At 43.4% G+C, this 27,239-nt stretch overlaps 1 protein-coding gene across 1 annotated transcript; it reads right to left on the bottom strand.

Annotated features, from left to right (window-relative positions):
• Window positions 1-1,498: 1,498 nt before the first annotated feature.
• LOC104663106 (neuroblastoma breakpoint family member 4-like) lies at window positions 1,499-22,675 on the bottom strand. Its single transcript, XM_030937064.1, has 8 exons — window positions 22,176-22,675; window positions 14,490-14,541; window positions 13,534-13,703; window positions 12,505-12,556; window positions 11,588-11,760; window positions 7,965-8,189; window positions 5,728-5,942; window positions 1,499-2,779 (listed from the first exon to the last, which is right to left on the bottom strand). Exons 1-8 carry the CDS (start codon window positions 22,411-22,413, stop codon window positions 2,726-2,728), a joined length of 1,179 nt encoding a protein of 392 aa, XP_030792924.1. The 5' UTR covers window positions 22,414-22,675; the 3' UTR covers window positions 1,499-2,725.
• Between the last annotated feature and the right edge of the window lie 4,564 nt (window positions 22,676-27,239).

Here is a 27,239-nt window from a genome sequence, read left to right as displayed (position 1 = left end):
ACACACACACACACACACACACACACACAAGCACACACACATATATGCCATATACATATACATACATATATATTAATATATACATACACACACACACACACACTTCCTAGGTAAGTAGGAAGGATTGCATTTTGTAAAGCTCAGCCATTTGATGATAATTCTTGAAGCTGGCCAGTGATTATGGGGATGTTCTATTATGGGATTCTGTCTCCTTTTTTAGACTGTTGAAGTTCTGCATTTGAAGAAGTAGGATAGAATAATAGCTGAATTTCTCCACAGACACTTCAAAGCCCTAGGGATTAACACAGAGTCGAAAATACCACCCATAATCCTGCCCCCAACCAGGGCTAGGGAGCACTGGGGACCCCAGGTGATTTTATTTAGCCAGGTCTGTAGCCACATAACAGCAGAGGGAGAGGAAACACCAGGCAAATAGAGTCCAGCACAGCAACGAGAGCCTGTTAATGACAAAGCACAGGTAAAACCTTCCTCAGAAAGTGAGTGTGGAGAAACACAGATGAGGCCTGAGACCTGGTGGATCAGAAGCCTGCTACTGGGGTATTGAAAGGCAGGGGCTTCACAGTGCAGAGGACCAGAGGGGCCAGTTTTCGAAGGGCAGAATTGCTGAGAGGCGGGGAGGCCTGGACAAAGGAAGCATCCTCTGGAGACTTGTGGTGAAGAGAATGAATGAAGTAACTGGCAGAAATTAAAGTTCCTGCTTGAACAAAATACAATCCCAGAATGAGAGCACACATGCCTGTTTCCCAAAGTCAGACAATATTTCCTAAAATCCCAATAAAAAATCATTTTTGGCAAGTGCCTTATATCCAGTGATGCAATCCATGTATCAAGACATTGGGAAAAGTTTATTATTAAGTATGTTAAAGTCAGCGAGATCTGATTCCGTCATGAGGACCCTGTTAAGGATAAATTCCACTCAACGAGTGATGCTTAGGACACACTTTTGAATAGCTCATGTGCATCAACATATTTAAATGTAGATCTCAACCAAAAACTAAGCTGTCACATAGGCTGTCACTTAATGTTTGGGTTAAAATAACAAATAAAAATTGCAGGTACAGGGGTTAGAGAAGAGGAAAATATTGTCTTTGATTGTCATAGTGGTAAAAAGTTGAAGTTGAAAGAAAGAATTTAAAATTTATAAACCAAATAGTAGAAATGTGTCAACTTAAAATGGGATTAGTGACATCTAAACCTTTTCAGTGCAATGTTAAATGGGAGCTATACAACTCTTCCTAAATAACAAACAAAAAGCACACACACGTACACAAACAAAAAAGGAAACAAATAACATCAACAAAGAAATACAGTAAATACAATCGACCACATATGGTAAACATAGACTAAAACATGGAAGAGTTTAGAATATAAACAGGGAAATAAGAATGGTTTTATCAATCTAAATTCTCATCTGCCACAATCAATCATAATAATAAAAGCTTAAAACATTATATGTAAAAAATCCAATAGTCCAGAGTGAGAGGCAAAAAATGTTTTAATGAAACAGATTTAAAACTTAAACATTTTAACTGATGGACTAAAATTAATTTTGGATGCAAGTTAAAATTGGGGCAGAGAATATTCTTTTACACAACAGAATGCCAGCAAAAAGAAATTAAAATTAATTTTGGATGAAAGTTAAAATTTGGGCAGGGAATATTGTTTTTTATGAAGAATGCCAGCAAAGGCAAGTATAAAGTAAGATTCTGAGATAGAAAATTTTCAATGTACAAACATAAATATAGTAACTGACACAGGCAGGGGTGATTAATTGATGATAAAATACTCAGAGGAAGATCGTTAGAATACAGGATAGTGATACTATTTCAAACCACTTTCCAAATTAATTATAAACAAGGTGTCTTTACAAGGGACAGAGCTCCTAGACCTCTCCTTTAGCAAGTGACCATCCTAGTATCACAACAATGGGGATGGACACACCAGGCCTTCTCTGCCTGTAGATGGACTGAGGTAGGAAGCTCACAGCATGGACTCTGCAGTGTTCCTGGCAAAATGGTTACACTGAATTTAATCATGAGGACACTTTCAGATAACTTCAGAATGTAGACCATCGAACCAGACAGCTGAGCTGTCCTCTATAAACAAGTCCATGTCACCACCATCAATGACAACAACAAGAAGATGAGGAGATGTTTTGGGTTCAAAATGACTAAAAAAGCATAAGCTACATAGTCTTTTTAGTCTTTTTGAACCCCAAATGTCTCTTCTCCTTTTTGTTGTGTTCTTGGTGGTGTTTGAAGAGCTGTTTGAAGGAGACAGGTCAGTTGTCCTGTTCAATGTTCTACATTCTGCAGTTGTCTGAGGGTTATCTCCTATGAAACTCAGGCTAAGCATTTTCAGCAAGAACATGGCATTGTTCATATTCTGCCCTGGCAGAGTCCCGGCTGACATGCAGTCTCCTGCCAGCAGCTCCTGACTCCTGTTCTCTACACGATGGGAATTGAGAGGAGCAGGGCTAAGGCCTGTCAATGTTGTTTGTCCATCTGGGCATTGGTCTCCCTAGGCATTGATCACAATTGGAGGGGGATGGACTGTGGCTTCTCAAATCAAAGGATTGTAGTGGGTTGAAATCATCAAGAGTATTCTGTGTCTAAACTTCAATCCTCAGTGAAGGATCCCTGCAGGGTTGTGTTTGGACTTGAACTTGCTTTGCTGTTTTAGTTCTTTTCATCAAGTGGAAAAGCTACTTTTTGTGATATCCTTTCATCCTTTGCATACTTCCAGCAGTATTTAGTATCTGTAGGGGAGAGAGAGAAAAAATCAAATGAGCATTTGTGTCAGGTCCTCCTGATGGCTGTGTCTGGAGGGATTGCTAAGTAGTGATATGTCAGGGGCAAACTGATCTCCCGCTGGGAGGATGAACTGAAGGGTGAGCCGCGGGATGGCTGAAGGAGGAAGTGCCATCCACAAGTGAGAAGAAAACACTCCTGAACTTCCATTCATTCTGGGGTGCAGGATATAAGGACCCCACCTATGCCCAACCAGCAGCGGGGAACATCAGTCCCTTTCCTCCTGATCCCCTCTGTCTGGAGCAGAGTAATGGCTTTTCCTCCCAGTGAGGATGTGCTCAGCATCCATCATGTCTGCTAAGAAACAGAGGGGAACAGAAGGAGAGGACCCTTTGCAGAGAAACCCACCCCCTTACGACTCCATATCCTAGTTTTCTAGGGAGGAACGGGAGGGCCATGGGAAGAACCCCGGATGTGAGAAGCAGCAGGGACCTCAGACAACGTCTGAGCTCCACGTCCAGTTCCCTCTGTTACAACAGAGGAGTAGTGATGCCACCGGGGTAAGATTGAACTAAGGGCACATGACTTGCTATTGATGACCCCGGAATTAGAATCCACCCCCTAACGCCGTTTCAATAAAGATTAGAGAAAGCGAGAGGAAAGGCTGCAATCTGCAGGTCTCAACAGTCACAAGAAGCGGTTGGGTGACTTTGGCTAGGACAAGAATATGGTTTTACAAATAAATATGAAGTTGTTTCTGCTTCTTTGGTTGGTTAAAAAAATTAAATGAAACAAATATAATTATAAGTATTTGTCCAAAGGGAATCAGGAAAGAAACAGAATTTAAAAAAAAGAGATTCCAAATGGAGTTAGGAAAGACAGAGCGGGGGCTGTAACCACGGCCCCACTTATTCTCCCTAATGCCCTGAAGTTGTTCCACATCTGGTTCCACCTTAAGGCATTTCTAGAAACATTCTCAATATCTAGAGCAAGGAAACTCTGAAGTACAAAGTGGAAGGCATTAGTTTCTCCCCTCCCACTTACTGTTTTCCCCAAGTACATTTTGGGAAAGGTTTGTGTTTAATATTTTATGCCAATGTGAAGAGAGGCATGAAGAAGTATTCATACACAATCTCCTGCAGAATTTCAGTCTTACTGTGTTACATGTATGTATTCTTACAGTATGTATTCTCTTCAGGAAAGTGAGACCGATGAGTTCTCTTTAGGGATTTTGTGGAAGGGCAATAATTGACCAAAAGTAAAGTTTTCACATGGCAGTGGTGAGTCCATGAGTGGGCTATAAAATCGGTGTGGGGAAATGTAAAGTGGAAGTTTTCTTTTAACATGCAAAAGAAAATACTAAATTCCACTATATGTAATGTGGGAGGCATTATTTCTGTGCATTAGGTATTAATATAATGACTATTTCTTATCTTTTATTCAAAATTGAGGAAGTGTGCTTCAAGCAGAGGCTAAAAGTCTAATCTGTTAATTTTCTTGTTTTTCCTTCTTGATTTTTTTCTATGTTATAGAAACAGTACTATTGAGAGGGGAATACAGATCCCATCAAAGGCTGATGGATACTCAGCCTTTTCTGTGGAGTAGCCACACATATGGGGCACTTCCATGTTGGTAACCTGAGGTCATAGTAGACCAGGGTCCTTGTCATCTTTAGCCACATATTAGAATCACACAGGAGCATTTTGAAACTACAAATGCTCAAACCACACCCCAGGCCATGTAAGTGAGAATCTCCAGGTTTGAGTTCAAGGCATTCATCTTAATTGAAATCTCACCAGGTGCTTATTACGTGGCAGCAGGAATGTAGACATACTAAGTAGATCAGCCCAATTTCCCATCATTTTCTTTCCTTTCCCCATTTATCTCATAATTGGCTTTGTTCCCAGTGGTTCCATGGATTGTAGCCTTCTCCCTGACAATTTCAGTTCAATCTCTCTCTTATCAATTGGGCTGGGCCAAAGTAAAGATTGTCATGTAGACAGATTCTTGTCTGTCATCTTGTGTATGCATAAAGCTGGTCCTGGAGTCACTTTTCTCAATGTCAATTCATAAAATGCTCTCTCATATACACTGGCCTCAAGATGCATCTGACTTGCATTTTAGACCCTTCACTGGACTTGTAGAAGTGGAAATGAGAATAAAAAGGAGAGAGGTTGCAATGATGAACCTCATGGACATATGCAGTTTGGAAGTCCTGCCCTCTGCATGCACTTTAGAACTGATGTCCCTTTACAATGTCATAAATGTTCCTCAGTTAATGTCAGTTCAAGTGAGTCCATGAGGTGAGAACACTGAGACCCTGCAACTCGATCCACATTGACACTAGGCTGCACATCTGGGGCTAAAGACAAACCTGACTCCAGGCCAGTAGGGAACCCCCACCTGTGACTCTGGTTCTAATTTAGTTACCTATGTGGGGCTCTTTGTGCGTAGTTTTGACACTTCTCATTCAGATGAACAAGTGATGATTAAGAGTTGACTTAGTTGGATTTCTCAAAAGAGGACTCAAAAGGAAAATCTATGTGTAAATGGTGTATTAAAGCAATGATTTCTGCAGAAAGAGGCAATGGAGTTGGGGATGAAGGGAGGAAAGGTAAATTTCCCAAGAGTGTGTGATTCCAGGCAAACGACCCTGTGTTCAGCAGCTTAAACTATGCACTTGGATGAGGACAAGGAGGCCTGGCTCTCCCGTGGCCACGAGAGGGACTGTCAAGACACTAGAAGAAGGAGTAGAGCAGAGTTCTGAGAGCAAAGAGGACATGAGGACAGAAAGGGCATGTCAGGGTGGGAGCCCGTGGGACACAGAGGTAACACCAGACAGAGGTTAGAGCAGCTGTTGGAGAGAACAAACGGGAGAGAAAAAGCAGTGGGAGAATGAGCTGTCACTATAGACAGAGAAATAAGGAGTGCAGTTATCAGCCATAGATGTGATTACCTCTGCACCCGAAGCTTGCAGGCCAGGGAATCTGCATGCCAGTCTCCACTTGCTGAGCGGGAGTTTTCTTTTGATGATCTTCGGTTCCAGGACACTGAAGGCATGAATCTGGCCAATGACTTGATGCCCTTGTGTGTTGTCTGCTGAGCCTTCAAGTGCATCACCTCCCAGCTGGGGAGGGTTCTTCATCCCCAGGGAGGGCTGTAAAACCAGCTCTGAAATTAAAACCACAGCCAATGGGATCCACTGGCATCCATGATCTTACGGTAACTTTCTCTTCCACCCAGAGGATGACAAATCAGGAAAGTGGCCTTGGAGAAGAAAGTCCAAAGGGTGAGGGGAAGCTAATAGAGTCACTTTAATATTTTCTTTTTTCTTGATCTTTCCTACATTACTGAGCAACGGTAAGGTTGCCAGGAGTCAAAGGCACTGCCAATTCACAACAATATTAATGAAACACAGGATTAAGAAACACAAATAGCTTCCGGGTAGATAAGGCAAAGGCAAGGAAATATCACTGTATGTAGGCTATGCTTTGGGGAGAGCAGAGATTACAAAAACCAAAGTTAAATCAGATCTGGGTTCAAAGAGGAGATGGGAATGGAAGGGTCTGGCAGGGTGGCAGCCCATGTGGCACAGAGGTGAGACCAGACAGAGGTGACAGCAGCTGATGAGAGGAAAGAATCAGGAAGACTAAACCTAGAGAATTTACAAAAGTTGCATCATTATATGATCTACTGCATATATATACACCCTATGTAGTATACACACCAGATATACATAGTCACACATAATAGGACAAATGATATAAATGCAATATCTGTACATGTTAATTTAAAGGAAAAATATCATATAGGGATTTGGGAGAGATTGAATGTAACAGTGTTATCACTATTCTGGTCCATTGAAATGGGAAAAAAAATTAGAGACATGAGAAGAATGAGAAAGAAACGGTGTGGGAGAAACAAATGACCTGGTAGACAGCAGGGAGAAACCACCAGGTGAAGGAAAATATTAATGAAACAAAATGCATTCACTCTGTCCTCTTACCTGGTGCCTGGTTCAGGCTCTGGACTCCAGGGAAAGTGAGCAAGAGGGAGTGTGTCTGAGCCAGTGGGGTGAGTCTTGGCTGGAGGTGTGAGAATCCACAGAGATGCAAAGGAGAGTCCAGGGGGAAGAAATCAGTTTAAATAAGTCATCCCAGCACGTGTCAGGGACTGCGTATCCCCCGACACTCCCTGAGCACCTTCCATGTGTCCTCTCCTTGGACCCAGATGGTGCTCGTTATCTCACGCAACCCTCCCTCCTCCTGAGGACGGGGGTCCCCTCATTCCTCAGCTGAGGGCATCGCCTGACAGATGAGCACCAGGCAGCCCCAGGGGCTCCAGGAGGAGATACTGAGTGGGACGGAGAGTGAGAATGAACACGACCCAGGTTTTAAGGAAATCTGAGCAGAAGTGGATCCCTGGGAGACGGAAACTGAGGACATGGCCGTGGACATGAGTGGAGAATTTGAACTAAATGGAATTTCATAAAAGACACTGATGTGAACACTTTCCATGTGAAAGTTGCCCTTTTATTTCAACAAAAGCAGAGGAAGCTGGACATGTCAGGAGACTGAGTGTGGGCCCAGGATTTACACTGTTACTCAGTGTGCCTCATAGGTTGTTACTGAAAGTGCCTGATAGGGGAATTGTGGCTTCATGAGGGATGGGGAAGGAGAGGAAGAAAACTGGCAGAGGAGTCTGTGTGAGAAAGGAAAGGAAGAGGGGCCCTAGAAAGCAGAGATCTTCATAACTGCTCTACCTCACAGGAGACATCATCCGTGAAGTCACTTTCTAAGTGTAAATTGAGCAGAAAGATGAAAGGATTAGATAACACCTATTCATAGGTTTATTGGGCAATTCTTATGGAATCAGACCATTTGGAAATTATAATAATATTCCCATTGCAGGTAGATATTATTTTTCAGCTATCTCAGATGAGGGAACAGAGATGTAAATAGCAAAAAGACAAAAAAGTTGGCTAAAGTCAACAAGCAGAAAGTGGCAAACCCAGGACCTGACAGCAGATTTGGTTCTAAGCTCCAGGCCTTTGCTTACCTCACTGGGTTGGAGCATCATGAATTTCAACTTGACCCTGAGGAAGCACAGAGTGGTCCCATTCTCTCCTCCACCCTCAGCACCGTGACCACCAACACCCGGATTAGAGCTTCATGACACCATTTCCTTCCCTACCTTGGAAGGGCCATTGTTTCCCAGAATCAGCATTGGCTGAGAAGCTGCAAGTGGTAGAGGAAAGGCCCTGCCTGGCCAAGCCATTCCCTTGATCTAGCTGTAGTTGCAGACATTTGGGCACCAGGGTGCTTGGCTCCAGCTGTGCCTGTGAAGACTGCACCTCTGACAGGTGGTGGCTCAAGTCTCCACTCCAAGTCCCTTGGGGACAGGCCGTCTTGGTGGGAGCTGAAAGGAGAAGGGGCTTCAGTAGGAACAATCTGACTTTCCCTTTGTTAAAATGCCCAGAACACCCATCCCCGATGTCCCTGCTCTCAGTAAAGCCACCCAGTGACCCACGCCACACAGACAGACATCATGTGAATGCAGGCGACGTCACATTTCCTGTCTGTGCCTGAATGTAAGCAACGTCACCTTTTCTGTCTGTGCCTGGGGATGCTGACAGGGCAGGGGCCCAGGCTGGGGTGTCCTGAATGAAAATCCTCTGCTGCAGCCCAGAGGGCTTTGGATCATCTAACAAGAACATCCCGATTATTCGGTTATTGTTCATCTCTTTCCTGTGTCTAGAGGGAAAGTTCTAGAGAGCCCTCAGAGCACAGGAGAGGCAGAGCTGTTTTTCTCCCCACTCAGGGTTGTAAGAACAGACCAAGAGTTAGAGCTGTGAGGTGTTGAGAAAGAACCATGAGAAAGGGAGCTGGGATGCTGCAGACCAAACACTAAGTGAGGCAAAATTTCTGGGTTCTGGGACATTTTGAATTTCCCATTGCCTATTATGGTTGGACCCCCTGCCCACACATATCCATCCTATTGCCATATAGTGGGTGTCAGCAGACAGAGGCAACACAGGAGAGGGACCAGTCCCTTCCTGGAAATTCAGGGGCTGCAAGAGCCACAGATCAGCACATGCGGTTCCTTAGGAAGGTAACAGAGGACACGATCCTCACATTACCCACTGCTCTGGTGGGTTTCAGGTGGCACCCCTTAAACAAATTCTTTCCATTTCCACAGGGAGAGAAACACACATTCTGAGTGGACTAAGAAAAGACTTCCAATGACCTCACGCCAGTCCAGGTCGGGTTCAGGATGGGGACGGGGTCTGCAGGGATGGGGCCCGCAGGGATGAGGCCTGCAGGGCCGGATCCACGTGGCTGTGGGGCTCCTCTCTCTCCTCCCCTCTCCACATCGTCATTCTCTGCAAGGTTTTCTACGTTTTCTTAAAAATGCCTCAGTGTCCTCAGCTCTAACATGAAGATGCCACTGCCCACTTGAGAGTGTCCCTTGGGCCCTGAATGGGTTATAGCAGGACAGAGCTTGCTGGCAAGGTATACAGCTTGCTTGCAAAGGTGCAAGGTGCAAAAAACAAATTTTAATTGTTTCATGAATCACTGTGATCCTAGAAAAGCATTTGCTTTTTTGAAACTCAGGAAGAAATGCAACATGGGAAAGGGGATGGTCCCAGTATGAAAGGCACTTACTGATCAAACTAGAATAGAGGCCAACATCTTTGTTGCTAGTTTTTTTCTTTGTGTATGTGTGTATGTGTGTGTGTGTGTGTGTGTCAGTGTGTGTGAGACACAGGGTCTCACTTCGTTGCTCAGGCTGGAGTGCAGTGGTGCAATCGTGGCTCACTGCAGCCTCAACTAACCAGGCTCAGGTGATCCTTTAACCTCAACCTCCTGAGAAGTTGGGACTACAGGTGTGTACCACCATGCCCTGCTAATTTTTTTTTTGTGGAGACAGGATTTCACCATGTTACCCACACTGGTCTCAAACTCCTGAGCTCAGGTGATCCATGTCCTTGGCCTCCCAAAGTGCTGGAATTACAGGCGTGAATCACCACACCTGGCATTTTTGCTAATTTCATTACAACATAATCCAATATACTGAGGGACATCACAGAGTTACTTGCTCTTACAAGAAGATAAAGTAACGGGTAAGGCCGGGCACGGTGGCTCAAGCCTGTAATCCCAGCACTTTGGGAGGCTGAGACGGGTGGATCACGAGGTCAGGAGCTCGAGACCATCCTGGCCTACACCGTGAAACCCCGTCTCTACTAAAAAATACAAAAAACTAGCCGGGCGAGATGGCGGGCGCCTGTAGTCCCAGCTACTCGGGAGGCTGAGGCAGGAGAAAGCCGTAAACCCAGGAGGCGGAGCTTGCAGTGAGCTGAGATCTGGCCGCTGCACTCCAGCCTGGGCGACAGAGCGAGACTCCGTCTCAAAAAAAAAAAAAAAAAAAAAAGTAATGGGTAAAGGCCCCAACAATGCACATCAAATTCCCAGAATAGAGGTTAAAAAAAAAAGAAAATGAGCAAGAAGAAATGAAAATTGGATTTTGTTTTTACACATCCTGTGGAGCTGCTATCTCAAGGGGCACTTGCTCAGAGGAAGGGTTTTCTGGACGTCATGGGGACAGGAACCACTCTGCTTTGCTCATCAGTTACGCCAGAACCTCATGAGGGACACTAGTTGTCAATGGTTTTCATGAGAATATAGCACTGAGCCCAAAACTTGATTGAAACTAGAAACCCACACATGGAGAAAACCACTGGAGCTCTGCAGAGGATGCAAGCCTGGCCACGCATAAAGGAAGGGACGCTGGACTGCGTCAGTGGAGGGAAGACCCCTCAGAGGAAGTAGAGCCGCAGTCCCCAACCTTTTTGGCACCAGGGTCTGGTTTCATGGAAGACAGTTTTTCAGGGACCAGGGTAGAGGGGATGGTTTTGGGATGATTCAGGCACATTACATTTACTGTGCACTTTAGTTCTATAAATATTACATTGTAATATATAATGAAACAGTTACACAACTCACCATAATGTAGAATCAGTGGGAGCCCTAAACTCGTTTTCCTGCAACTAGATGGTCTCATCTGGGGTGACAGTCACTGGAAGCCAGTGACAGATCATCAGGCATTAGATTCTCATAAGGAAAGCACAATCCAGATTCCTGGCATGTGCACTTCTCAATAGGGTTCGAGCTCCTGTGAGAATCTAATGCCACTGCTGATCTGACAGGAGGTGGCATCCAGGCTGAAATGCTCTCCCATCACTCACCTCCTGCTCTGTGGCCCAGTTCCTAACAGGTCATGGACCCATAACGGCCCATGGCCCCAGGGCTGGGGAACCCTGAAGAAGAGAAACTAGCTTGGAACACAGGAATCATGAAACAGGCCTCCAATTAATTGGGCAAAACTCCCAGCATAGGTGGATGGCCAGAGAAGAGATTTGGACATGTAATTAGCAACATAATTTCCGAAAAGACAGATGCCCTATCTTAAAGAAGGAGGTCTGTTATATAAATTTCTCCAGCTGAGCTACTGTGGCCAAGAATTTGCAATAAGCCCTCACCACTTCCCTCTCTGGACTGTTTTGATAGCCACAGCCTGCTCTTGTCAGAAGGAGCCAGGTGACAGAGGAGTCACTTGGGACAGGAGAAGAGGAAGTTCTACAAAGTGGATGTCTGTGCTTAAAACTGCATCCAAGAGCCAGATTCAGAACAAGCTCAGTGTGTAGGGCCTGCTGCAGAGATGGTCTGTCTCAGCCGCACAAGTTGCAGGAAACAAAACATATAGAGGCTGCCTGGGATGACAGTGGATCTTTGTGACCTCCAGGCTGGAGTACTCACAGGCTATATCCAGAGCAGAGCATGCAAACTGATCCTCCAATGAGTACAATGTGTTGCTATAAGGCTGGTGGCAGTCAGACAGATCATGGTGAACTGAGGGAGTCAAGTAAACTTCATCCACGGAGTCCTCTGGGATTTCCTGCTCCTCCACCTCTGGCAGCTCCTGGCTGAGCCTGGGGTAAAGAAGACAGAAGATAAACACCAGAGAGAATCAATACCAATGCGCCCAGCTGGTTCTATAGGGAGGGCCTCAGGGAGGCCCAGAGGAAGCAAAGTACAGTCCCCTCAGAGAGATACAACCATCCTTCCCTGTCTCAAGCAGGAGACACATCATGACAGGCTCTCGGTGCACTGGGCAGGCAATGATCTGGGGAGGAAGGTAATGATGTGATCCCTGTGGAAAACTGCCAGGACACAGTGCATTCGGCACTTTTGCATACATTTTGTTGAAATTAGCATCAGTAGTCAAATGAATGCAGGCTCTTCAGTCTTCACAGACAGAGTTCCTGTATCCTTAAAATCTCTTGTTCTCAACTTTGTGAGCATGACATGAGTTATTTTAAATCACTTCCCTGGTATCGAATACTTGTAAACATGGTAATGCCAAAGAGGCCGACATCAGGTGTTCAGCTCAACTTCACTTTAAGCAAAAAGGACAGAAAAGGGGACTGCAGAAAATGTCTGTGACTGATCCGTTCAACAGAGTCAACTGAATGCAGATTAGTAGAATTGAAAGGAATTAATAAGGAAGAAATATAAATACAGGTGTACAATGAAAAGAGCCAACATAATGAATACGGCTATTTCGTGGTTGCTGAACAGATGGAACAGGTATATTCTGCACACTCTTATTTTCCCTGCATCTGAGACTCCGGATATCAACACTGAATTAATTGTCCACGATTCCTCAGAGTTACCTGGGGCACGGTGGGTCTTGATCTTCTACCTCCTCTTGATCCTTTTGAATTTCTGTAAATAAATTGACAAAGGGACAGACACATGAAGCAGGTTCCCCTACATACACAAACAATCTACTGTGCAATCCTAACATAGGAACATCAGTTTCCTCAGTGGGAGAACAGGACACTGTGAGAGAAACATTCCAGGAGGCGTGAGGTCCTGTCTTGAAATCTCCATGTTCTAGTAGATCATTATCCCAACATCATCTGCTCTGATTTTGTGCCAACAGTTATGCAAATTTTTCACACCAATTGAAGGCTGCTTTCTAGAAGGAAAACTGCAATATTCAGTCTTCTATCATCAAATACTCACGTTGTTCATGGTTGCAAGGAGTTTAGACACTGAAATTAGAATGCAGGAGGGAATCTACACACCCTCCAATCAAAATGAATCTTTGGTACTACACAGAGACATTGGGTATTTGTGACAACTAGGAGTGACAAGGCCCAATCTTGTTTCTAGAAACATAACAGAAGGTAATGGACAGCTCAGCTAAAACAGGGTAACACTAAAGACATAGAGAATGAGGCTAGATTCTTTGAAACCTGGGTAATATCTTTAACAAAAAGTAGACAAAGATGCCGCTGGCCTTGGGCAGGCATAGAATCTCATAGCACATGGTTGGGGAAAGAAACCTGTAAGGAACACAATAGCTGGCAAGACAAATCTGATTCAGATTAAAAGGCCTGACTGACACCTCTTGGGCACGTGCTGCGTAGGTTGGTGTGATTTTGTCAATGTCGTGACAGTGGGTCAGGGTGACACAGGCCTGATCTGAGATGAGGAAGAGAGCAGAGCTCACTGACCCACCCCATGTCTGTGCTTCCAACTTGATTTTTGATGCTGATGCAAACTATCCTTTGTCTGTAAGTCCTGCCCACACCAATGCCACGTTTCAGTCCAGCCAGGGATGTGAGGTGCAAGGATTACGGAGTCTACCTGGGACACCAACTGGAGATTTATCGTGTTCACAATGGAGTACTCACTGTCTACAAGAGCCAAGGTGACTTGCTTTTCTTCAAAATAGTACGAAGTGCTCCCATAAGGACGGTAGGAGTGAGGTAGTTCAGGAAGGATTGAAGGAGTCAAGCAACATCCATCCAGTGACTCCTGGGGGACTTCATGCTTGGCCACCGTCAGTGGTTCCCTGCTGAGCCTGTAAGGTAGGAAGGAGTAAGGATTAATCCAAGGAGTTTCAGAGCCCCTGCTGGATGCACATGAGGCAGGAGGGAGTGATGGCAGAAACAAATGGGGCAGCCCATTAAAGAGTTCAATATTCTCCTCTTCTTGGTGGGTCACAGTGTGGTTACCATGGGGTAGGTTGCAATACAGAGAGAGGGAAAGAGAGATGAGAGAGAGAGAGAGAAGCATAAGGAGCTCAATCAAGTGGCCAGATCACGATTTTCTGAGGAAGGAGACTGAGTCTCTCTGTATGGTGCAGTCGTGACTTACTGAATATCCTGTTCCATAATGGAGGCTTCATTCCTTTCTTTTAAATTGTATTAAATTTTATGTGCAGTGGCCAAGTAAACATAGGTTTTGTGGCATTATAATATCCCTCATGGTATAACAATAATTTTTTCTACCTAATTTCCTTGCCTTGAAATGCTCACCACTGTGCTAATGCAAAATCAGCAGAAAACAAATATGCATCTCAGGCTGATTGACACCATAAGAAGAAGATACTTACTTTAAGGAAATCTGTGTGACTGATTAGTTGTTCACAAGATCAATTGGTTTTATGTACTGAACTTGAGAAGTTAATAAGAAATGGCAAACATTACAAGTATCACAGTGAAAAATGTAAAACATGGTTAGAAAGGATCATTTCTGGTTAGCTGAAGGGATGAAGTAAGTATATTCAGGACTCTCTGGTTTTCTGTGGATATGAGTTCCACAGGTGTCACCCCTGAATAGACAGCCCCTGATTTTTCTCAATTACCTGGGATCAATTGTTTCTTGTCCTTTCACCTCTTCAAGATCATTTCGCTTTTCTGTAAATAAATTAAGAGAAGACCAGCCAGATGAACTTGATCACATTTATACATTCACAACCTTGTGTCCAAACCTACCTAGGGGCATAAATATATTTGGTGTGATAACAGGCTATTGTGAGAGAAATTTTCCAGGAGGCCTCAGGGTGAGCCTTGTGAGAAGTCACTAGGTTTGCTTTCCTGAGCCATGGAGCAAATCTCCCTGATATGACAGGTCATCATCACAGTCCCTTCAGTCCTGAGTCACAGCAAAATATTAACCATATTCTATTTACTGACAGATCCTGGAAATCTACTTAAATGCTGCCTAGCAGTTTCCTGCAGTATTCAGTATGTTTCCTTCCGATAAGCTGGTTTCGGTGTTTTTGTAGAAGGTACATTTAGAGGGACAGATTAAATCAAAGGCATCTCTAATGCAACATGGATACATTGGCCTTTCATGTGGCAGGGAGTTCCAGGGCCCAGCGTCCTTTCAGAAACATACAAAATCTAATAGTGGTGTTATGTTCTGGTACTCAGAGACTTCTTAGCTAAGACAAGCCTGCTAAAAGGGGAGGGAGTCTAGCCTGAGAGAAGTGAACGAGGGTAATGACAGCTCCAAGAATATAGATAAGGCTGCCAGCGGCCTTGGACAGGCAGAGAAGCTCAGGTTGTTTGGGAGGGAAAATTAGAAGATTTCATGTGAGACGACAGATGAAATCTAAATCAGGAGGACTGCTGGATACATCCTGCACCCAGGCTGCAGAGGTGGGTATGAATTTGTCAGGTCAACCTTGGGTACAGTGATTTGCCAATGGGGCAAAGATGAAAGACAATGTGTGGTTTTGGAGGAGGATGGAGCACAACTCTGACTCCTAGGATGCCTTCCTTCAAAATCCTAAAGCCCGGTTCTAACCAGTATATACGCATAGTGTCTTCCTGAAGGTATGACATCTCTCATTATGGACAGATTGTGTGGTGGAAAGAATAGGGAGCCTACCTAGGAAGCCAAGTGGAGTTTCATCCCATTTGGAATTGGAGTAATCCCTGGCAACATCTTGAGCGGAGCAAACTTCCTCTCCATCCAGTGCCAAGAAAGAGACTTCACTATGCAGGTAATGGTTGGACATGTCATGCTGTCTAGAATGAGACAAAACACATTCCTCTGTTAAGTCCTACAGGACTCCCTTCTCTTCAACATCCTGCAGCTTCCTGATGAGCCAGGTAGGATAGGATTGACAGAAGATTAGACCAAGAGTGATTCAACACCACAGCATGTCATGTGATTTGATGGGACACAAAGGGAGTGGTCACAGAAAGCGAAGGTGGAGTCTCCTCCAAGAGAGAAAACCCATCCTTCTAAATGTGGGGTGGATATGACTGCCCTGGAGACAGAGCAAACACGAGCAGCAGGTGCTCAGTGCACTTGCCACAAATGAGCTGCTGCAAGAGACCCAGACTCTCCCTGTAAACTAGCTGCATGACTTGCAGCAGAGAGAACTAACACAGGTCTTCATTTCCTTTACACAAATTGCGTTGACATTTACATGCAGCATCCAATTGAACAGAGATGTTTAGGCATTCCAGACACACAGATCCTGCATTTTTAAAGTCCTGTCTTTTTCAATATTTTGACATATGAAATTTTTGTTTTTAATTTTCTTGATTGCATTCAAGTACTTGCCAACATGCTGACACAAAATATACAGAAAGCAGATATGCATCTCACTCTGGATTAACCACACGGGAAACCACAGGTGAGATCAGGAAATCCCTGAGTTTGGTCTGTTCACCTGGCTCAACTGATTTTCAGTTCCTATGCTTGAAAGGGAATAAGAAATTGAAACCTATTCAAGTACCACAATAAAGAAGACAACATTGTGAATGGGGTAATTTGCAGTTGGATGAGTGGATGAGACAATTCTATTCGTCACTTCCTATTTTCCCTGGATCTGTGGTGTCCAGGTGTCACTACTGAACTAACAGTCCACAAATCCAGTTACCTGGGGAGCACTGGCGCTTTCCCCTCCTCTTCCTCATGATCATTTTCGTTTTCTGTAAACAAATTCAGAAAAGCAGGTCACAGTAAGGAAATCACACTTCACACAAGACCAAATCAGTGTCCAGTCATGGCGCAAGACATAAATATCCTCAGTGTAAGAATGTGACATTTTGACAGGACCATTCTGACTTATTTTCAGAAGTAAATGAGCCTTCTTTCCAGACCCATGGGATAAAATCTCCCTCATCTGGTAGATCATAATCACCTATCCTCTGACCTAAGTCTGTGTCAACAATTAAACAAAACTTTTTCCACAAGATCTTCAAAAATTGCCCTAACTACTCTCCAGAAGTGTTGTTGCGGTACTGATTTATCTCATCCTATATCATGGTCAATGAATGGTTAGAGAAATTTATACAGGAGACTGAACTGATGGATAAATTGTAACAACCCTTGCATAAAAAAGGATCTGCGGTGCTACACAGAAACATTGGTCACTCACAGTGTGAGGAACTCAGGGCCCAGCCTTGTTTAGGAAAACTTCTAAGCAAGATAAAGGTAGAAGTGTTTATGTCCTGCTTTCAAGGTGACTGCTTAGCTGGGACAAGCTGACCTAAAGGAGACCAAGCCTGGGGCTGCGAACAGTGAATCCAGAGAAACATGTCCAAATACATAGGCAAGACTGTCAGCGGCCTGTGACAGGCATAGACACTCCATGGACATTATTATTGCATGTGACAAGAGACATACGAACCGAGTCAGGAGGCCTGACAGCTACCTCCTGTATACAGGTGGCTATGACTTTGTCACATCTGCCTGTGGTCCAATATGCTAATATTGGGGCCAGGAAGACAAAGTCCATGCCATGGGCCAAGGAGGAGATTAAAGTTCTCTGACCCTCAAGTAACTGTGTTTATTATTCCATCAGAGTGCCTTTCTTTCTTTCTTTCCTTTTCTTCTTTTTTCTTTTCTTTTCTGTTCCCTTCCCTTCCCTTCCCTTTCTTTCTCTCTCTCTGTCTCTCTCTCTCTTCTCTCTTCTCTCTCTCTCTCTCTTTCTTTCTTTTTCTTTTTTTGAGACAGAGCCTCACTCTGTCACTCAGGCTGGAGTGCAGTGGTATAATTATGCCTCACTGCAGCCTCTACTTTCTGGGCTCAGGTGATTCTCCCCCTTCAGCTGCCTGGGTAATTGGGATGACAAGCACGCACCACCATGCCTGTCTACTTTTTCATATTCTTTGTAAAGGTGGGTTTAACCATGTTTCCCAAGCTGGTCTTGAAATCCTGAACTCAAGTGATCCACCCACCTGGGCCTCCCAAAGTGCTGGGATTATAAGTGTGAGCCACTGCACCCGGCTCCATTATAGTTTGTGACTCAAACCAATACATATGTGTACAGCCTGTCCTCAGAATTGATCTTCCTCAGCCTAGACAGAGGTGGGAGGGACAAAGAATAGGGAGGCTACCTGGGAGAATGTTTAGAGCTTCCTCCTCTTCACCATGAAAGCGTTCACTCTCTACAACCAGAGCAGAATCAACTTTGTTTTCCTCAAATGTGAGTTTGGTGCTCCTGTAAGGCTGGTTGGAGTTAGAAGGGTTGTGACTATTTGAACAAGTGACAGCACATTCCTCCAGTGAATTCTGAGGGACTTCCTTTTCTTCAGCCTTCTGCACCTCCCTGATGAGCCCAGTGGGATAGAGATGACAAAAGATTAATCCAAAAGTGATTGGAGCCCAAGAAGTCCTAGCTGGTTTTGAAAGGAGGCTTAAGGGAATGGTCCCAGAATGCAACGGAGAGGTTCCTTTTAAGAGGGAACAGGCAATCCTTTTCTGTCTGCAACAGAGCATGGCTGCCATGGGAACCAGAGAGGAGGTGAGCAGCTAGTGATCATTGCATTGGGTAGATAGGAGCTGAGGAGGACAGAGACTCAGCTGTCTCTGTATGGTACAGTCTTGACAGCACACACAGAGATCCAAAAACAGCTGCCACACTGTGTGTCTAAGCTGGCTTGTAGTTCACTGTGGCCACAGGAATACCGGCGTTTAAGCCATTGTGGACTCTAGAGATGGTGTGCCTTCTAGATTTTTTTTTTAATTTTAATATTGTGACATGAAATGTAAATTTTTTTTGTCTAAATACTTTTCTTCGTGTTCAACTTTGCTAGGTGCTTCCTATTTCCTCTGCTTGTTGCCTCTCTGTTATTTATCTTTACTAAAAGAAACCTAAAGACAACCAGTATAAAGCAGCTTTGCATCTCCTCCTGACTTTCACTACAGAGAAGAAAAGTTTTCCTCTGTGTCTGCAGGAAGTTCCTAGGGCTGTGAGTTCATCTAGGGTCATGCCTACGGGTACCATGAAGACAATGGACAAGCATGTTAACAGGGCTACTTCCTTGCTGGGTAAGTGCATGAAATCAGTGGACTCTGCAGCTTTCTTATCCTGCATCTGGAATCTGTGACTACCTTCACCTGCCTTGTGTTCTTTCTGAGACCCTTTTCATATTTTACCACCCATTACCTGCTCCTGATTATTCAGTGTTACCTGGGGGCAGGTGATTCCTGTACTTTCTCAATCTCCTCATCCATCTCATCTTCATCCTCATCTTCATCATTTTCTGCAAATACAGAAGTGTCCATTCAGATATGTCCCACTTCATCTATGTAAGTACAGTGAGCCGTTGTGTACAGAGACATGAAGATCTATGTGTATGAGTCCACACCGTACTGAAAGGTCTCATGTTTTATCTCTAAAAAAATGCCCTGGCATGTTTTCCTGATCCATGAGGCAATGCGTTTCTGATCTGGAGGGTCACCACCAAGATGTGGGCAAATATTAAAAAGACCTTCTGCTCTTCATATCACTGGAGGCTTGTCCAGCTTCTCTGAACTTCAGCAGCTGTCTCCCCAATCCTGCCACAGATCTGATTCCTACGCACAGACTCTGGGTCCTGTCACAACTCGCATTTAGAACCTGTATCTTTCTTTTAGAACAGGACAAACAACCTTGTCCCACAATAATCCATACATTACGGACTTCATGGGCCTCCAAGGGGCTTCCATTGTGTTATCCAGTGACAATCTGTCCATGGGGAGTGCTCCAGTCTAAACCACTTCCTACCACCAAATGCCACTACATCAAGTGCCTTCTCCAACACGACACAGTGAGGGGCTTTATCTCATTGTGAAATATAGTCATAAGTGTTCCTACATTTGAATGCCAGAGACAATCTGTTTCCCTTTACAGATTTAGAGACAGAAACCCAGGAAGTATAAATTAATCTGTTGCCCACAGTTGCTAAAGACATTGCTGAAGATAGAGCCTGGGAACCTTCACTCTTAGGCCCAGGCTCCTTTCACTCTAACAAGCTGCTCCTGTCACAGCCTCCTTCTTGTCCTTTAAAACTGGACGAATGCTGCCTCTTGCTCCAAAGACCATGTTCCATCAAGAAAGGAGGAGACATCTGCAAAACTGTGACCTCCAACCCCATGGGTTTCCCATCTCTATTCCTACCCAGGAAGTCCTGGTCATGTCATGGCCACAAATGTTTACTGGAAAGATGCAATACCCATAAAGTTGTCATTGTGGAGGTGTGGAGGTCTGGGGAATTCCATAAGCCTGGAGCTGTGTGTCATCAGGGCCCATGGCCAGCTTACCTGGGCTCAGCTTGTGAACAAGGCACTCTGCCAGCCGGCGCCCCTCAGCCAGCTGCTCTCGGAGGTCCTGACCCTGGGACTTTTCAAGGTCATGAGGAGTGAGGAGGGCCTTGAAATGCTGATTCAGTGAGCGGGAGGCATCTCTCCCTTCCTGTAACTTCTCCCGTAACTGGGTCAGCTCTCGTGCCTGAGAGTGAACCAGGGTTTTATATTCCCTACGGTGAGATAGTAGAGAACATTTAATAATGGAAAGGGATGAGTGATCAGTTCTAATACTGCAACAAAGGTTTCTTTCAGAGTGTCCTCAAGGAGACCTCCAAGCAGAAGGTCAGAACATGTTTGGGGAAATGTCTGTGGCCAAGGGAAAGAAAAATATTTGTGTGTGTATGTGTATACATACACACACGTATACACACACACACATATATATATGCACATACATGTACATATATATACACACACACACACACACAGCCTTCTGATATATCAGAGAGTGCTTCTGTAAGATCCTCGATAATGTTCCATTCATCATTTTCTTCTGTAAACAAAAGTCGGTGTCTTCCTAAATCAGTTCCACAAGGATGTCTTTTGAGTTCTTCACTTTGGCCATGGGCATCTTTATGTGAAAATTCACTTAGCGCATCTTGCAGTGACTAGACACAAGCCATGCACAGAAATGTGGCCAGGTGCAGATGGGGTGAATTGAAAAGATTAAAGAAGAAAAGAATGACAGGGTCAAGAAGGCAACACTGATTGAATGAATGAAACGCCGCGGTCAGTCACGAGGTGATTCTGACTAAGAGTAAAGGTGGTGGTGATCGCACACCATTTTGAGTATCCTAAATGCTTCTGAGTGGTTCACTTGTTTTTGGTTTATTTTGTGTTATGCAAATTTTACCTAAACAATTAGTGGTTTTAAGAAGAGAAAACAAGGCTTAAGAAACAACTGCAATCAATAACTTACTAAGATGACTGTTCTCTGTTTTATAAATATTTGTGTGACATGTGCCTGCCATGTAAATGCCTGCCCTTGTCCTGGCCCAGCTTAGCTCTTAGTTCTCCCAGCTGAGTTGCTGCACTTCAGAGATTCACACCCCTGCCCCTCTGCCTGCCCCCAACGGGGCCTTCTCACATGAGCTCCTCAGCTTGTCTGAGCTTCTCTGCCAGCTTCTCCGAAAATTGCTGTTCATTCCTCAGCACAGACTCTATGATGTCTTTGTAGTCTTCACACTCTGAGAAAAGACAGACACACCTGCCTCAGTGGAAGGCTGGACATGCTGCTGGGATCACTGCCTACAGGGCAGGTGGCAGCATCCATCCCAAGGATGAAAGCAGCCCCAGTACCAGACTCCAAGCAGGCTTTTCCACATCTTTATTTATCAACCTCCCAACTTTCTGTTATCTGATACTCTCCAACTTAGAGATGAGAAGAAAGAAACTCAAGGGCCCATCAAGTAGCTTGACAAGATGATTCACATGGAACAAGGCAGAGTCAGAATTCACAGCCCCCGAGGTCTGACTCAGAATCTTGGGTCACTTTCCTAAGCCTTGCAGCCTCTCCTGTAAAACACTGCACTGGGGCATGAAGTAATGATATCCTGCACAGTTGGAAAGACCCTTAGCACTATGGGACTTATGGTTTCCCTTGTACCGGGAATTTCAAGTGCAAATATATCAAACATTTAAAAAATCATATCTGGATATAATTGCATAAAATATGAGGCATAAGACTGTGAGGCAACAATAGAAATATGCCCAAATACTAATAAAGTTTGAATTAAGTTAGAAACAGTAGAATGAAGAACTAATACATAACTTTCACTCTAAATACTTTGTGCCTCTGCTTTCCATCCCTAACACCATGAAGTTAAAAAACCCATTTCTATTTTCCTAGAAGTATGGGAAGGATGACATTAATTTTGATGAAGAGACCGTTCAGTTTCTCAGAGAGAAGACAGGTGATCGGTCATCACTTTCGTGATGGTAAATCTATAGAACTTACTGTATTTCTTCAGCTGGTTGGCCAGGGAGTAGGCAGTAGCTTGAGTTATAAGGAATTTCTCTTTGAGGTCTCGGAACTGCTGATTGCTCTCTGCCAGCTGGGAGCGCAATTCCTGGTTGATTTCTAGGATGTTCATCTCTGCCCTCTTGCCGGACAAAGGGTCGGCAGATACCACCATGCTGACGTTTGTGGCAGAAGAGGTAGAGCCAGGGACTGGGGAGAAGAAACCCAAACACATGATGGGTCAAAAACTAGTGAAATCAGTTAGGTTTCATCAGGACTGAGAGATGACAATAACTGGAATTGTTAACTTACGGTTAAGAAAAATTTGATCAACACCCCACAACACTTTAGAGTCCTTAACCGCAAAAACAGGGTCCAGGATGCCTGAGCTCAGAGTTGAAGGCACTGCCTATAGCTCCGACTCTGACAAGAGTGAGGGAGGTCGCAGCCAGCGTGCCAGGTAACGGTCCGCAGTTGCAATAACAGAATTAGAAGGTGGGGGTGTCATGGAATCTTAGGAGCCCTGTATTCCAATCGCCCAGCCTGTGCTGAAACACTAGGCTCCCTGGTCTCACCTGAGGGTCACTGATGGGGACCATTTCTTCAGCAGTCACTCTCAGTATTAGTGCACCCTTGTGACAATGCTACAGGCCCACCTCTTTCCTAATACATCTAAGCATGTTCCTCATTGCTCATCTCATGTGTGTATAAAATCATCAAGGTAGAGATAGTTTCCCCTAAGGTTGTTTTCTTAGTGGTAGTCACAAAGTCACCCCACCTTCTTTTTAAGGTAAAATGATCTCAGTGCTTTTCCACAAGTCAAAGGTATCAAATTTTAGACTGCTATGATATCCTTTGGGTCTTCTGTAGTTTTTTTCTGTGTCTACTGAAAATGAATGAATAATTCATTTTTAAAAAATATTTTCTATCCTTTCTCAGTAGTCTTGTTGCATCCCATTGTTACGTTGGTTTCTTTTCTCTTACTGGGGAAGCATCTCGTCTTTTCACTACACTTAAGACCTGTTTCACATCCCTACGTCCATCGCTCCACCTCTATGCGTGGATTGGTTTGCTTTTTTAATGTCACTGAACACTCGTTTCATACTTATCACTTACAAAGGTCATTCTGGTCCCACAAGAGTTCTTTTCAAGGTGTCAAGTGATGAAAATCATTTGTATATATCCCCTGAAAGCATGTGTGACCATGTATCTTGGGAAGTCTTGTAAACCTGTAACTATTTTCATTCAGTTTTCCCATATATTGAAAAGAACAGGGCCATGAACACTTCTTATGGAATACTGTTGGATATATATACATTTTGAGTTGCTCTAAACCACTGATATGTGGTTGCATTCCAGTAACAGAACCTGGCAAGATCAAGCTCATGGTCAGGGGTTGTTGGTGATCCTCAGTGTTCCTGTGCAGTAGAAGGTGAGTTTGAGATGAGAGGGATGAGTAGGGGAGCGTGATCCCCTGAACCACCTTCTCACTTTCTCAGCTTTCATCCCCACCTAGATTTTGTGAAGCTAGAACTTGGGGGATTGTCCTGTAGCCCAAGTCTCCTAAGTTTGGCTGCTGGACTTGCCTAAGTTGAGGTGTGGTAAGTGTGACCACGGGCTACTCAGCATTCATGTGGAAGTGAAGGAAGGAGGACTGGATCAATCCCATTGTAAAGCATGCCTTTCAGCAGCCTGCACCATCCTCCAACTACACTGTGTAATGACAGTTCTTTGAGATGTAGCAAAGGCTGTAAATAAATATATTTTCTGGTGCGTGTGAGACCTGATATTATATGGGAGGAAGAAAAATTTGCAAAATTTCTTCATTTTAAAAATGGTGAAACTGCAGATCAGAAAGATCAGAAAGTTATATGGTTTACTTGAGGTCACACAGGGATGAGTCTTGAGCATTGTCAATAAAAGCAATCACATTTATTCAGTGATTATTCACAGAATCCATATAATTCAGTGAATATTCATATAATTATGAATAATATTAATCGACCAATTTGTACCAGGCATTTTCCCCAAAACTGCACATATTTAGACTTTGTATTTTCATCATAATCCTTAAGGTAATGTTATTATCCATAAGAAACAGGTATGAAACCTGAAGAAGAGGATAGCAAATTATGTATTTGGTCATATTTCCATTTTTTTGTTTCTGTGATTCTGGCAGAATGACCATATTGAGTCAAGGGAATAGTATTCACTACTGTATCATTTTCCAGAACAGAGATGTGCCTTACTAGAGTATTTGGGGTCAAAGTTTAGAAGTGTCTGCAACCTCGCTTTAACAGTATGGGAAATAACCTCTATTACCTGGAATTTCAATGGAACTTCCTAATATACAAGAGAAGTATGACACTTGGGTCTTCCCTTGGCTGTATTTAATTCACTCTTCTATAGAATACCAATGATTCTCATTAAGATTTTTGTCTTTTTGTAACCATGATATATATTTTTTATGGAGAAGATTTTACTCTTAACTCTATTTGAAAAGAATAAATATAAGCTATGGCTTAGGTTTTATGCCCTGGACTTAATATTTTTCTGATTTCTGTTTTGAGGTTAAATTCTCATGTAAGTAGAAAAATACTCGTTATTGCTTATAAGAGCAAATTAGTTATTGGTTTGAGTTTCTGAAGCCGAAGCACAAACTTTTGTTTTTAATCTTTGTCTGTCCCCATCAGCGCCACTCATTGTCTTTCAGTATGACCTGGCCGTATCCTGCACTTACCCTCATCCTGCTGAACCATTTCCATGCACTGTCCAATTCCATCAGTGATTTGGGCTCTTCTCAAAGGTCTCTGAAATGGGTCCAGGTCTCAGGATGTCAGACACTTTCCAGATACAAAAGCAAACCATACTGTAGAGTGGGCAGCTGTGTTCCAAACTCCTTGAAGTTGGCAGTGATGTCCTAGAGCAGGAAGGAATGCTTTCCCTTTTTAGAGGGACTTTTCTTCATGTCTCAGTGCCTCTGATGTAGTGAACACAATTGTCCTGAATGCAAAAGAACTTGCTAAATTTCTGGTTTCTTGTTAGGTGGCTAGAACAGATTTATAAGACTTACTTACCCAAGTCTGCTGAAGTTTGAATTCTTACCAGTATGATTCCTTTTCTTGTAAGTTGAGCAGCTTGGAAAAAATTGGCCCTGTTGCTATGCAAAAAGATGTAAACTTAACATCTACTCAAAGCAAGCTTGAATTTGAAACTAGGGCTTCCACTCTTCCAAGGTTGGACTGTCACTGCCTCAGGCATGTGTCCCGAAGGGCTCGTGTCTCTGCCATACTCAGGATAAAGTTAAGATGGAGCCCAGCAAGGCATGTCTCCTTCACTTCTAGGTTCCCCTAATAGTTTTATCCTCTTTAGAGGCTGCATTGAATACATTCTTGTTCTGCTTTTGTGTTTTGGCTTTGGAATGATGTGATGGAGCTCAATGATTCCTACCCCCAAGCTGACCAGAGTAAGAAACACCTGGAAGGTCAGTGCAAATACAAGCCCAGTGTCCTCCTTGCAGGGATTCTGATTCAGTGCCCTCAGGTGGGGCCTGGAATGTGTTTGTTAACATGACTCAGATGTGCAGTCAGTTTGGGGACCTTCTGATACCACAGACCTTACAGTTTATGGGATGATTCTGTTTTGCTGATGAAGAAACCAAGGCACAGAGAATCTGTAACTTGCCCAAGTTCTCTTTGCTGTAATTCCTGGAGCCCGATCTCAGGAAGAGTCCCCCTTCCCCAATCCCCTTTCCACATTTTCCAATTCAGTTGTGTAGGTGCTTTCCAAGTCAGTGTTTCTCTCCCCTGTACCTCATTTCTGCAAAACAAGCAAACACACATTAAAACAAACAAACAAAAAACAAAACAAAAAAATTCTTGAATTCAATTTGTTTCATTTAATATATTTCCTCACAACTTGCAGTCAGCATTATATTCTGGCCACTTACTATTAATGTGAGATGCTTGTTTTTTTGTTTTTGTTTTTTTTTGAGACAGATTCTCATTCTGTCATCCAGGCTGGAGTGCAGTTGTTATTAGAGCTCACTGCAACCTCCAACTCTTGGGCACAAGCGATCCTCCTGCCTCAGCTTTCCAAGTATCTGGAACTCTAGGCACGCATCACCATTTCTGGCTAATTTTTTGTTTTTAAATTTTTTGTAGAGACGGGGTTTGCTATGTTGCTCAGGCTGGTCTTAAACTTCTTTCACTGAAGAACTTTTTATTGAAAAGTCTTTCATTTCCCCAATGAGAAGCACTGGTGTCTTTGTTTTTAAAAACTTTAAAAAACTGTATATATGTGAGCATAATGTTTGAGTCTGTATTCTTTGTATGTTGGTATACTTCTATATACTTACACTAGTACCATAGTTTTTAAATTATTGTAGCTCTAAAATGAGTTTTGAAATCCAGGAGAATAACCCCTACAACTTACTGCTTCTTCAAGACTGACTTGCCTATTCTAGGTTCTTTGATTTTCAAATATATCTTGAAATTAGGTTTTACATTTCTCTAAAAATTCCTCCTAGAAACATTAATCAGAACTATGTTGATGTAATATCCTAACAAAATTGAATCTTCCCATCCATGAATGTAATATATTTCTCTATTTAGTCTTCTTTAATTTCTCTCACCAAAAGTTTTCAGGGGCTTTGTACCTGCTTCATTATATGTATTCTTAAGCATGTAATGATTTTGGATATTAATTTCTATTATTTTTATTGAATTTCATTTTCTAGCTGCTAATTGCTAGTATGGAGAAATTAAGATGACTAAATCAATGTTATAAGGATATTTATTAGGTACAATAGACTGCACCACTTTAAAATGAGTAATCCAATGCATGTTTACAAATGTATACACTAATGGAACTACTGCTACAATCAAGATATAGGAATTTCCATAAGCCCAAAGTTTCTTGTAACCCTTTGCAGTTAATCAATCTTTCAACCCTCAGGTCTGAGGAGCCACTGTCACTTTCTGGCAGTGCATTTTTAACCATTTTCTATAAATGAAATTATACCTGTGTTCTTTTGTGTCTGCCTTCTTTCATGTGTTGTAT

The sequence above is a fragment of the Rhinopithecus roxellana genome, chromosome 8 (genome assembly GCF_007565055.1).
Source record: "Rhinopithecus roxellana isolate Shanxi Qingling chromosome 8, ASM756505v1, whole genome shotgun sequence".
Lineage (NCBI taxonomy): Eukaryota > Metazoa > Chordata > Mammalia > Primates > Cercopithecidae > Rhinopithecus > Rhinopithecus roxellana.
This window is presented reverse-complemented; position numbering and strand designations above follow the sequence as displayed.

Coding starts and splice junctions, on each gene's coding strand:
- LOC104663106 (XM_030937064.1), bottom strand. CDS start 22,413: ATGTGTTTGGGTTTCTTCTCCCCAGTCCCTGGCTCTACCTCTTCTGCC. Junction 8,190..11,587: donor CTCTGCTCTGGATATAGCCT/GTGAGTACTCCA, acceptor TTCTCCTTTCAG/CTCCCACCAAGACGGCCTGT. Junction 5,943..7,964: donor GAAACAATGGCCCTTCCAAG/GTAGGGAAGGAA, acceptor TTTTAATTTCAG/AGCTGGTTTTACAGCCCTCC.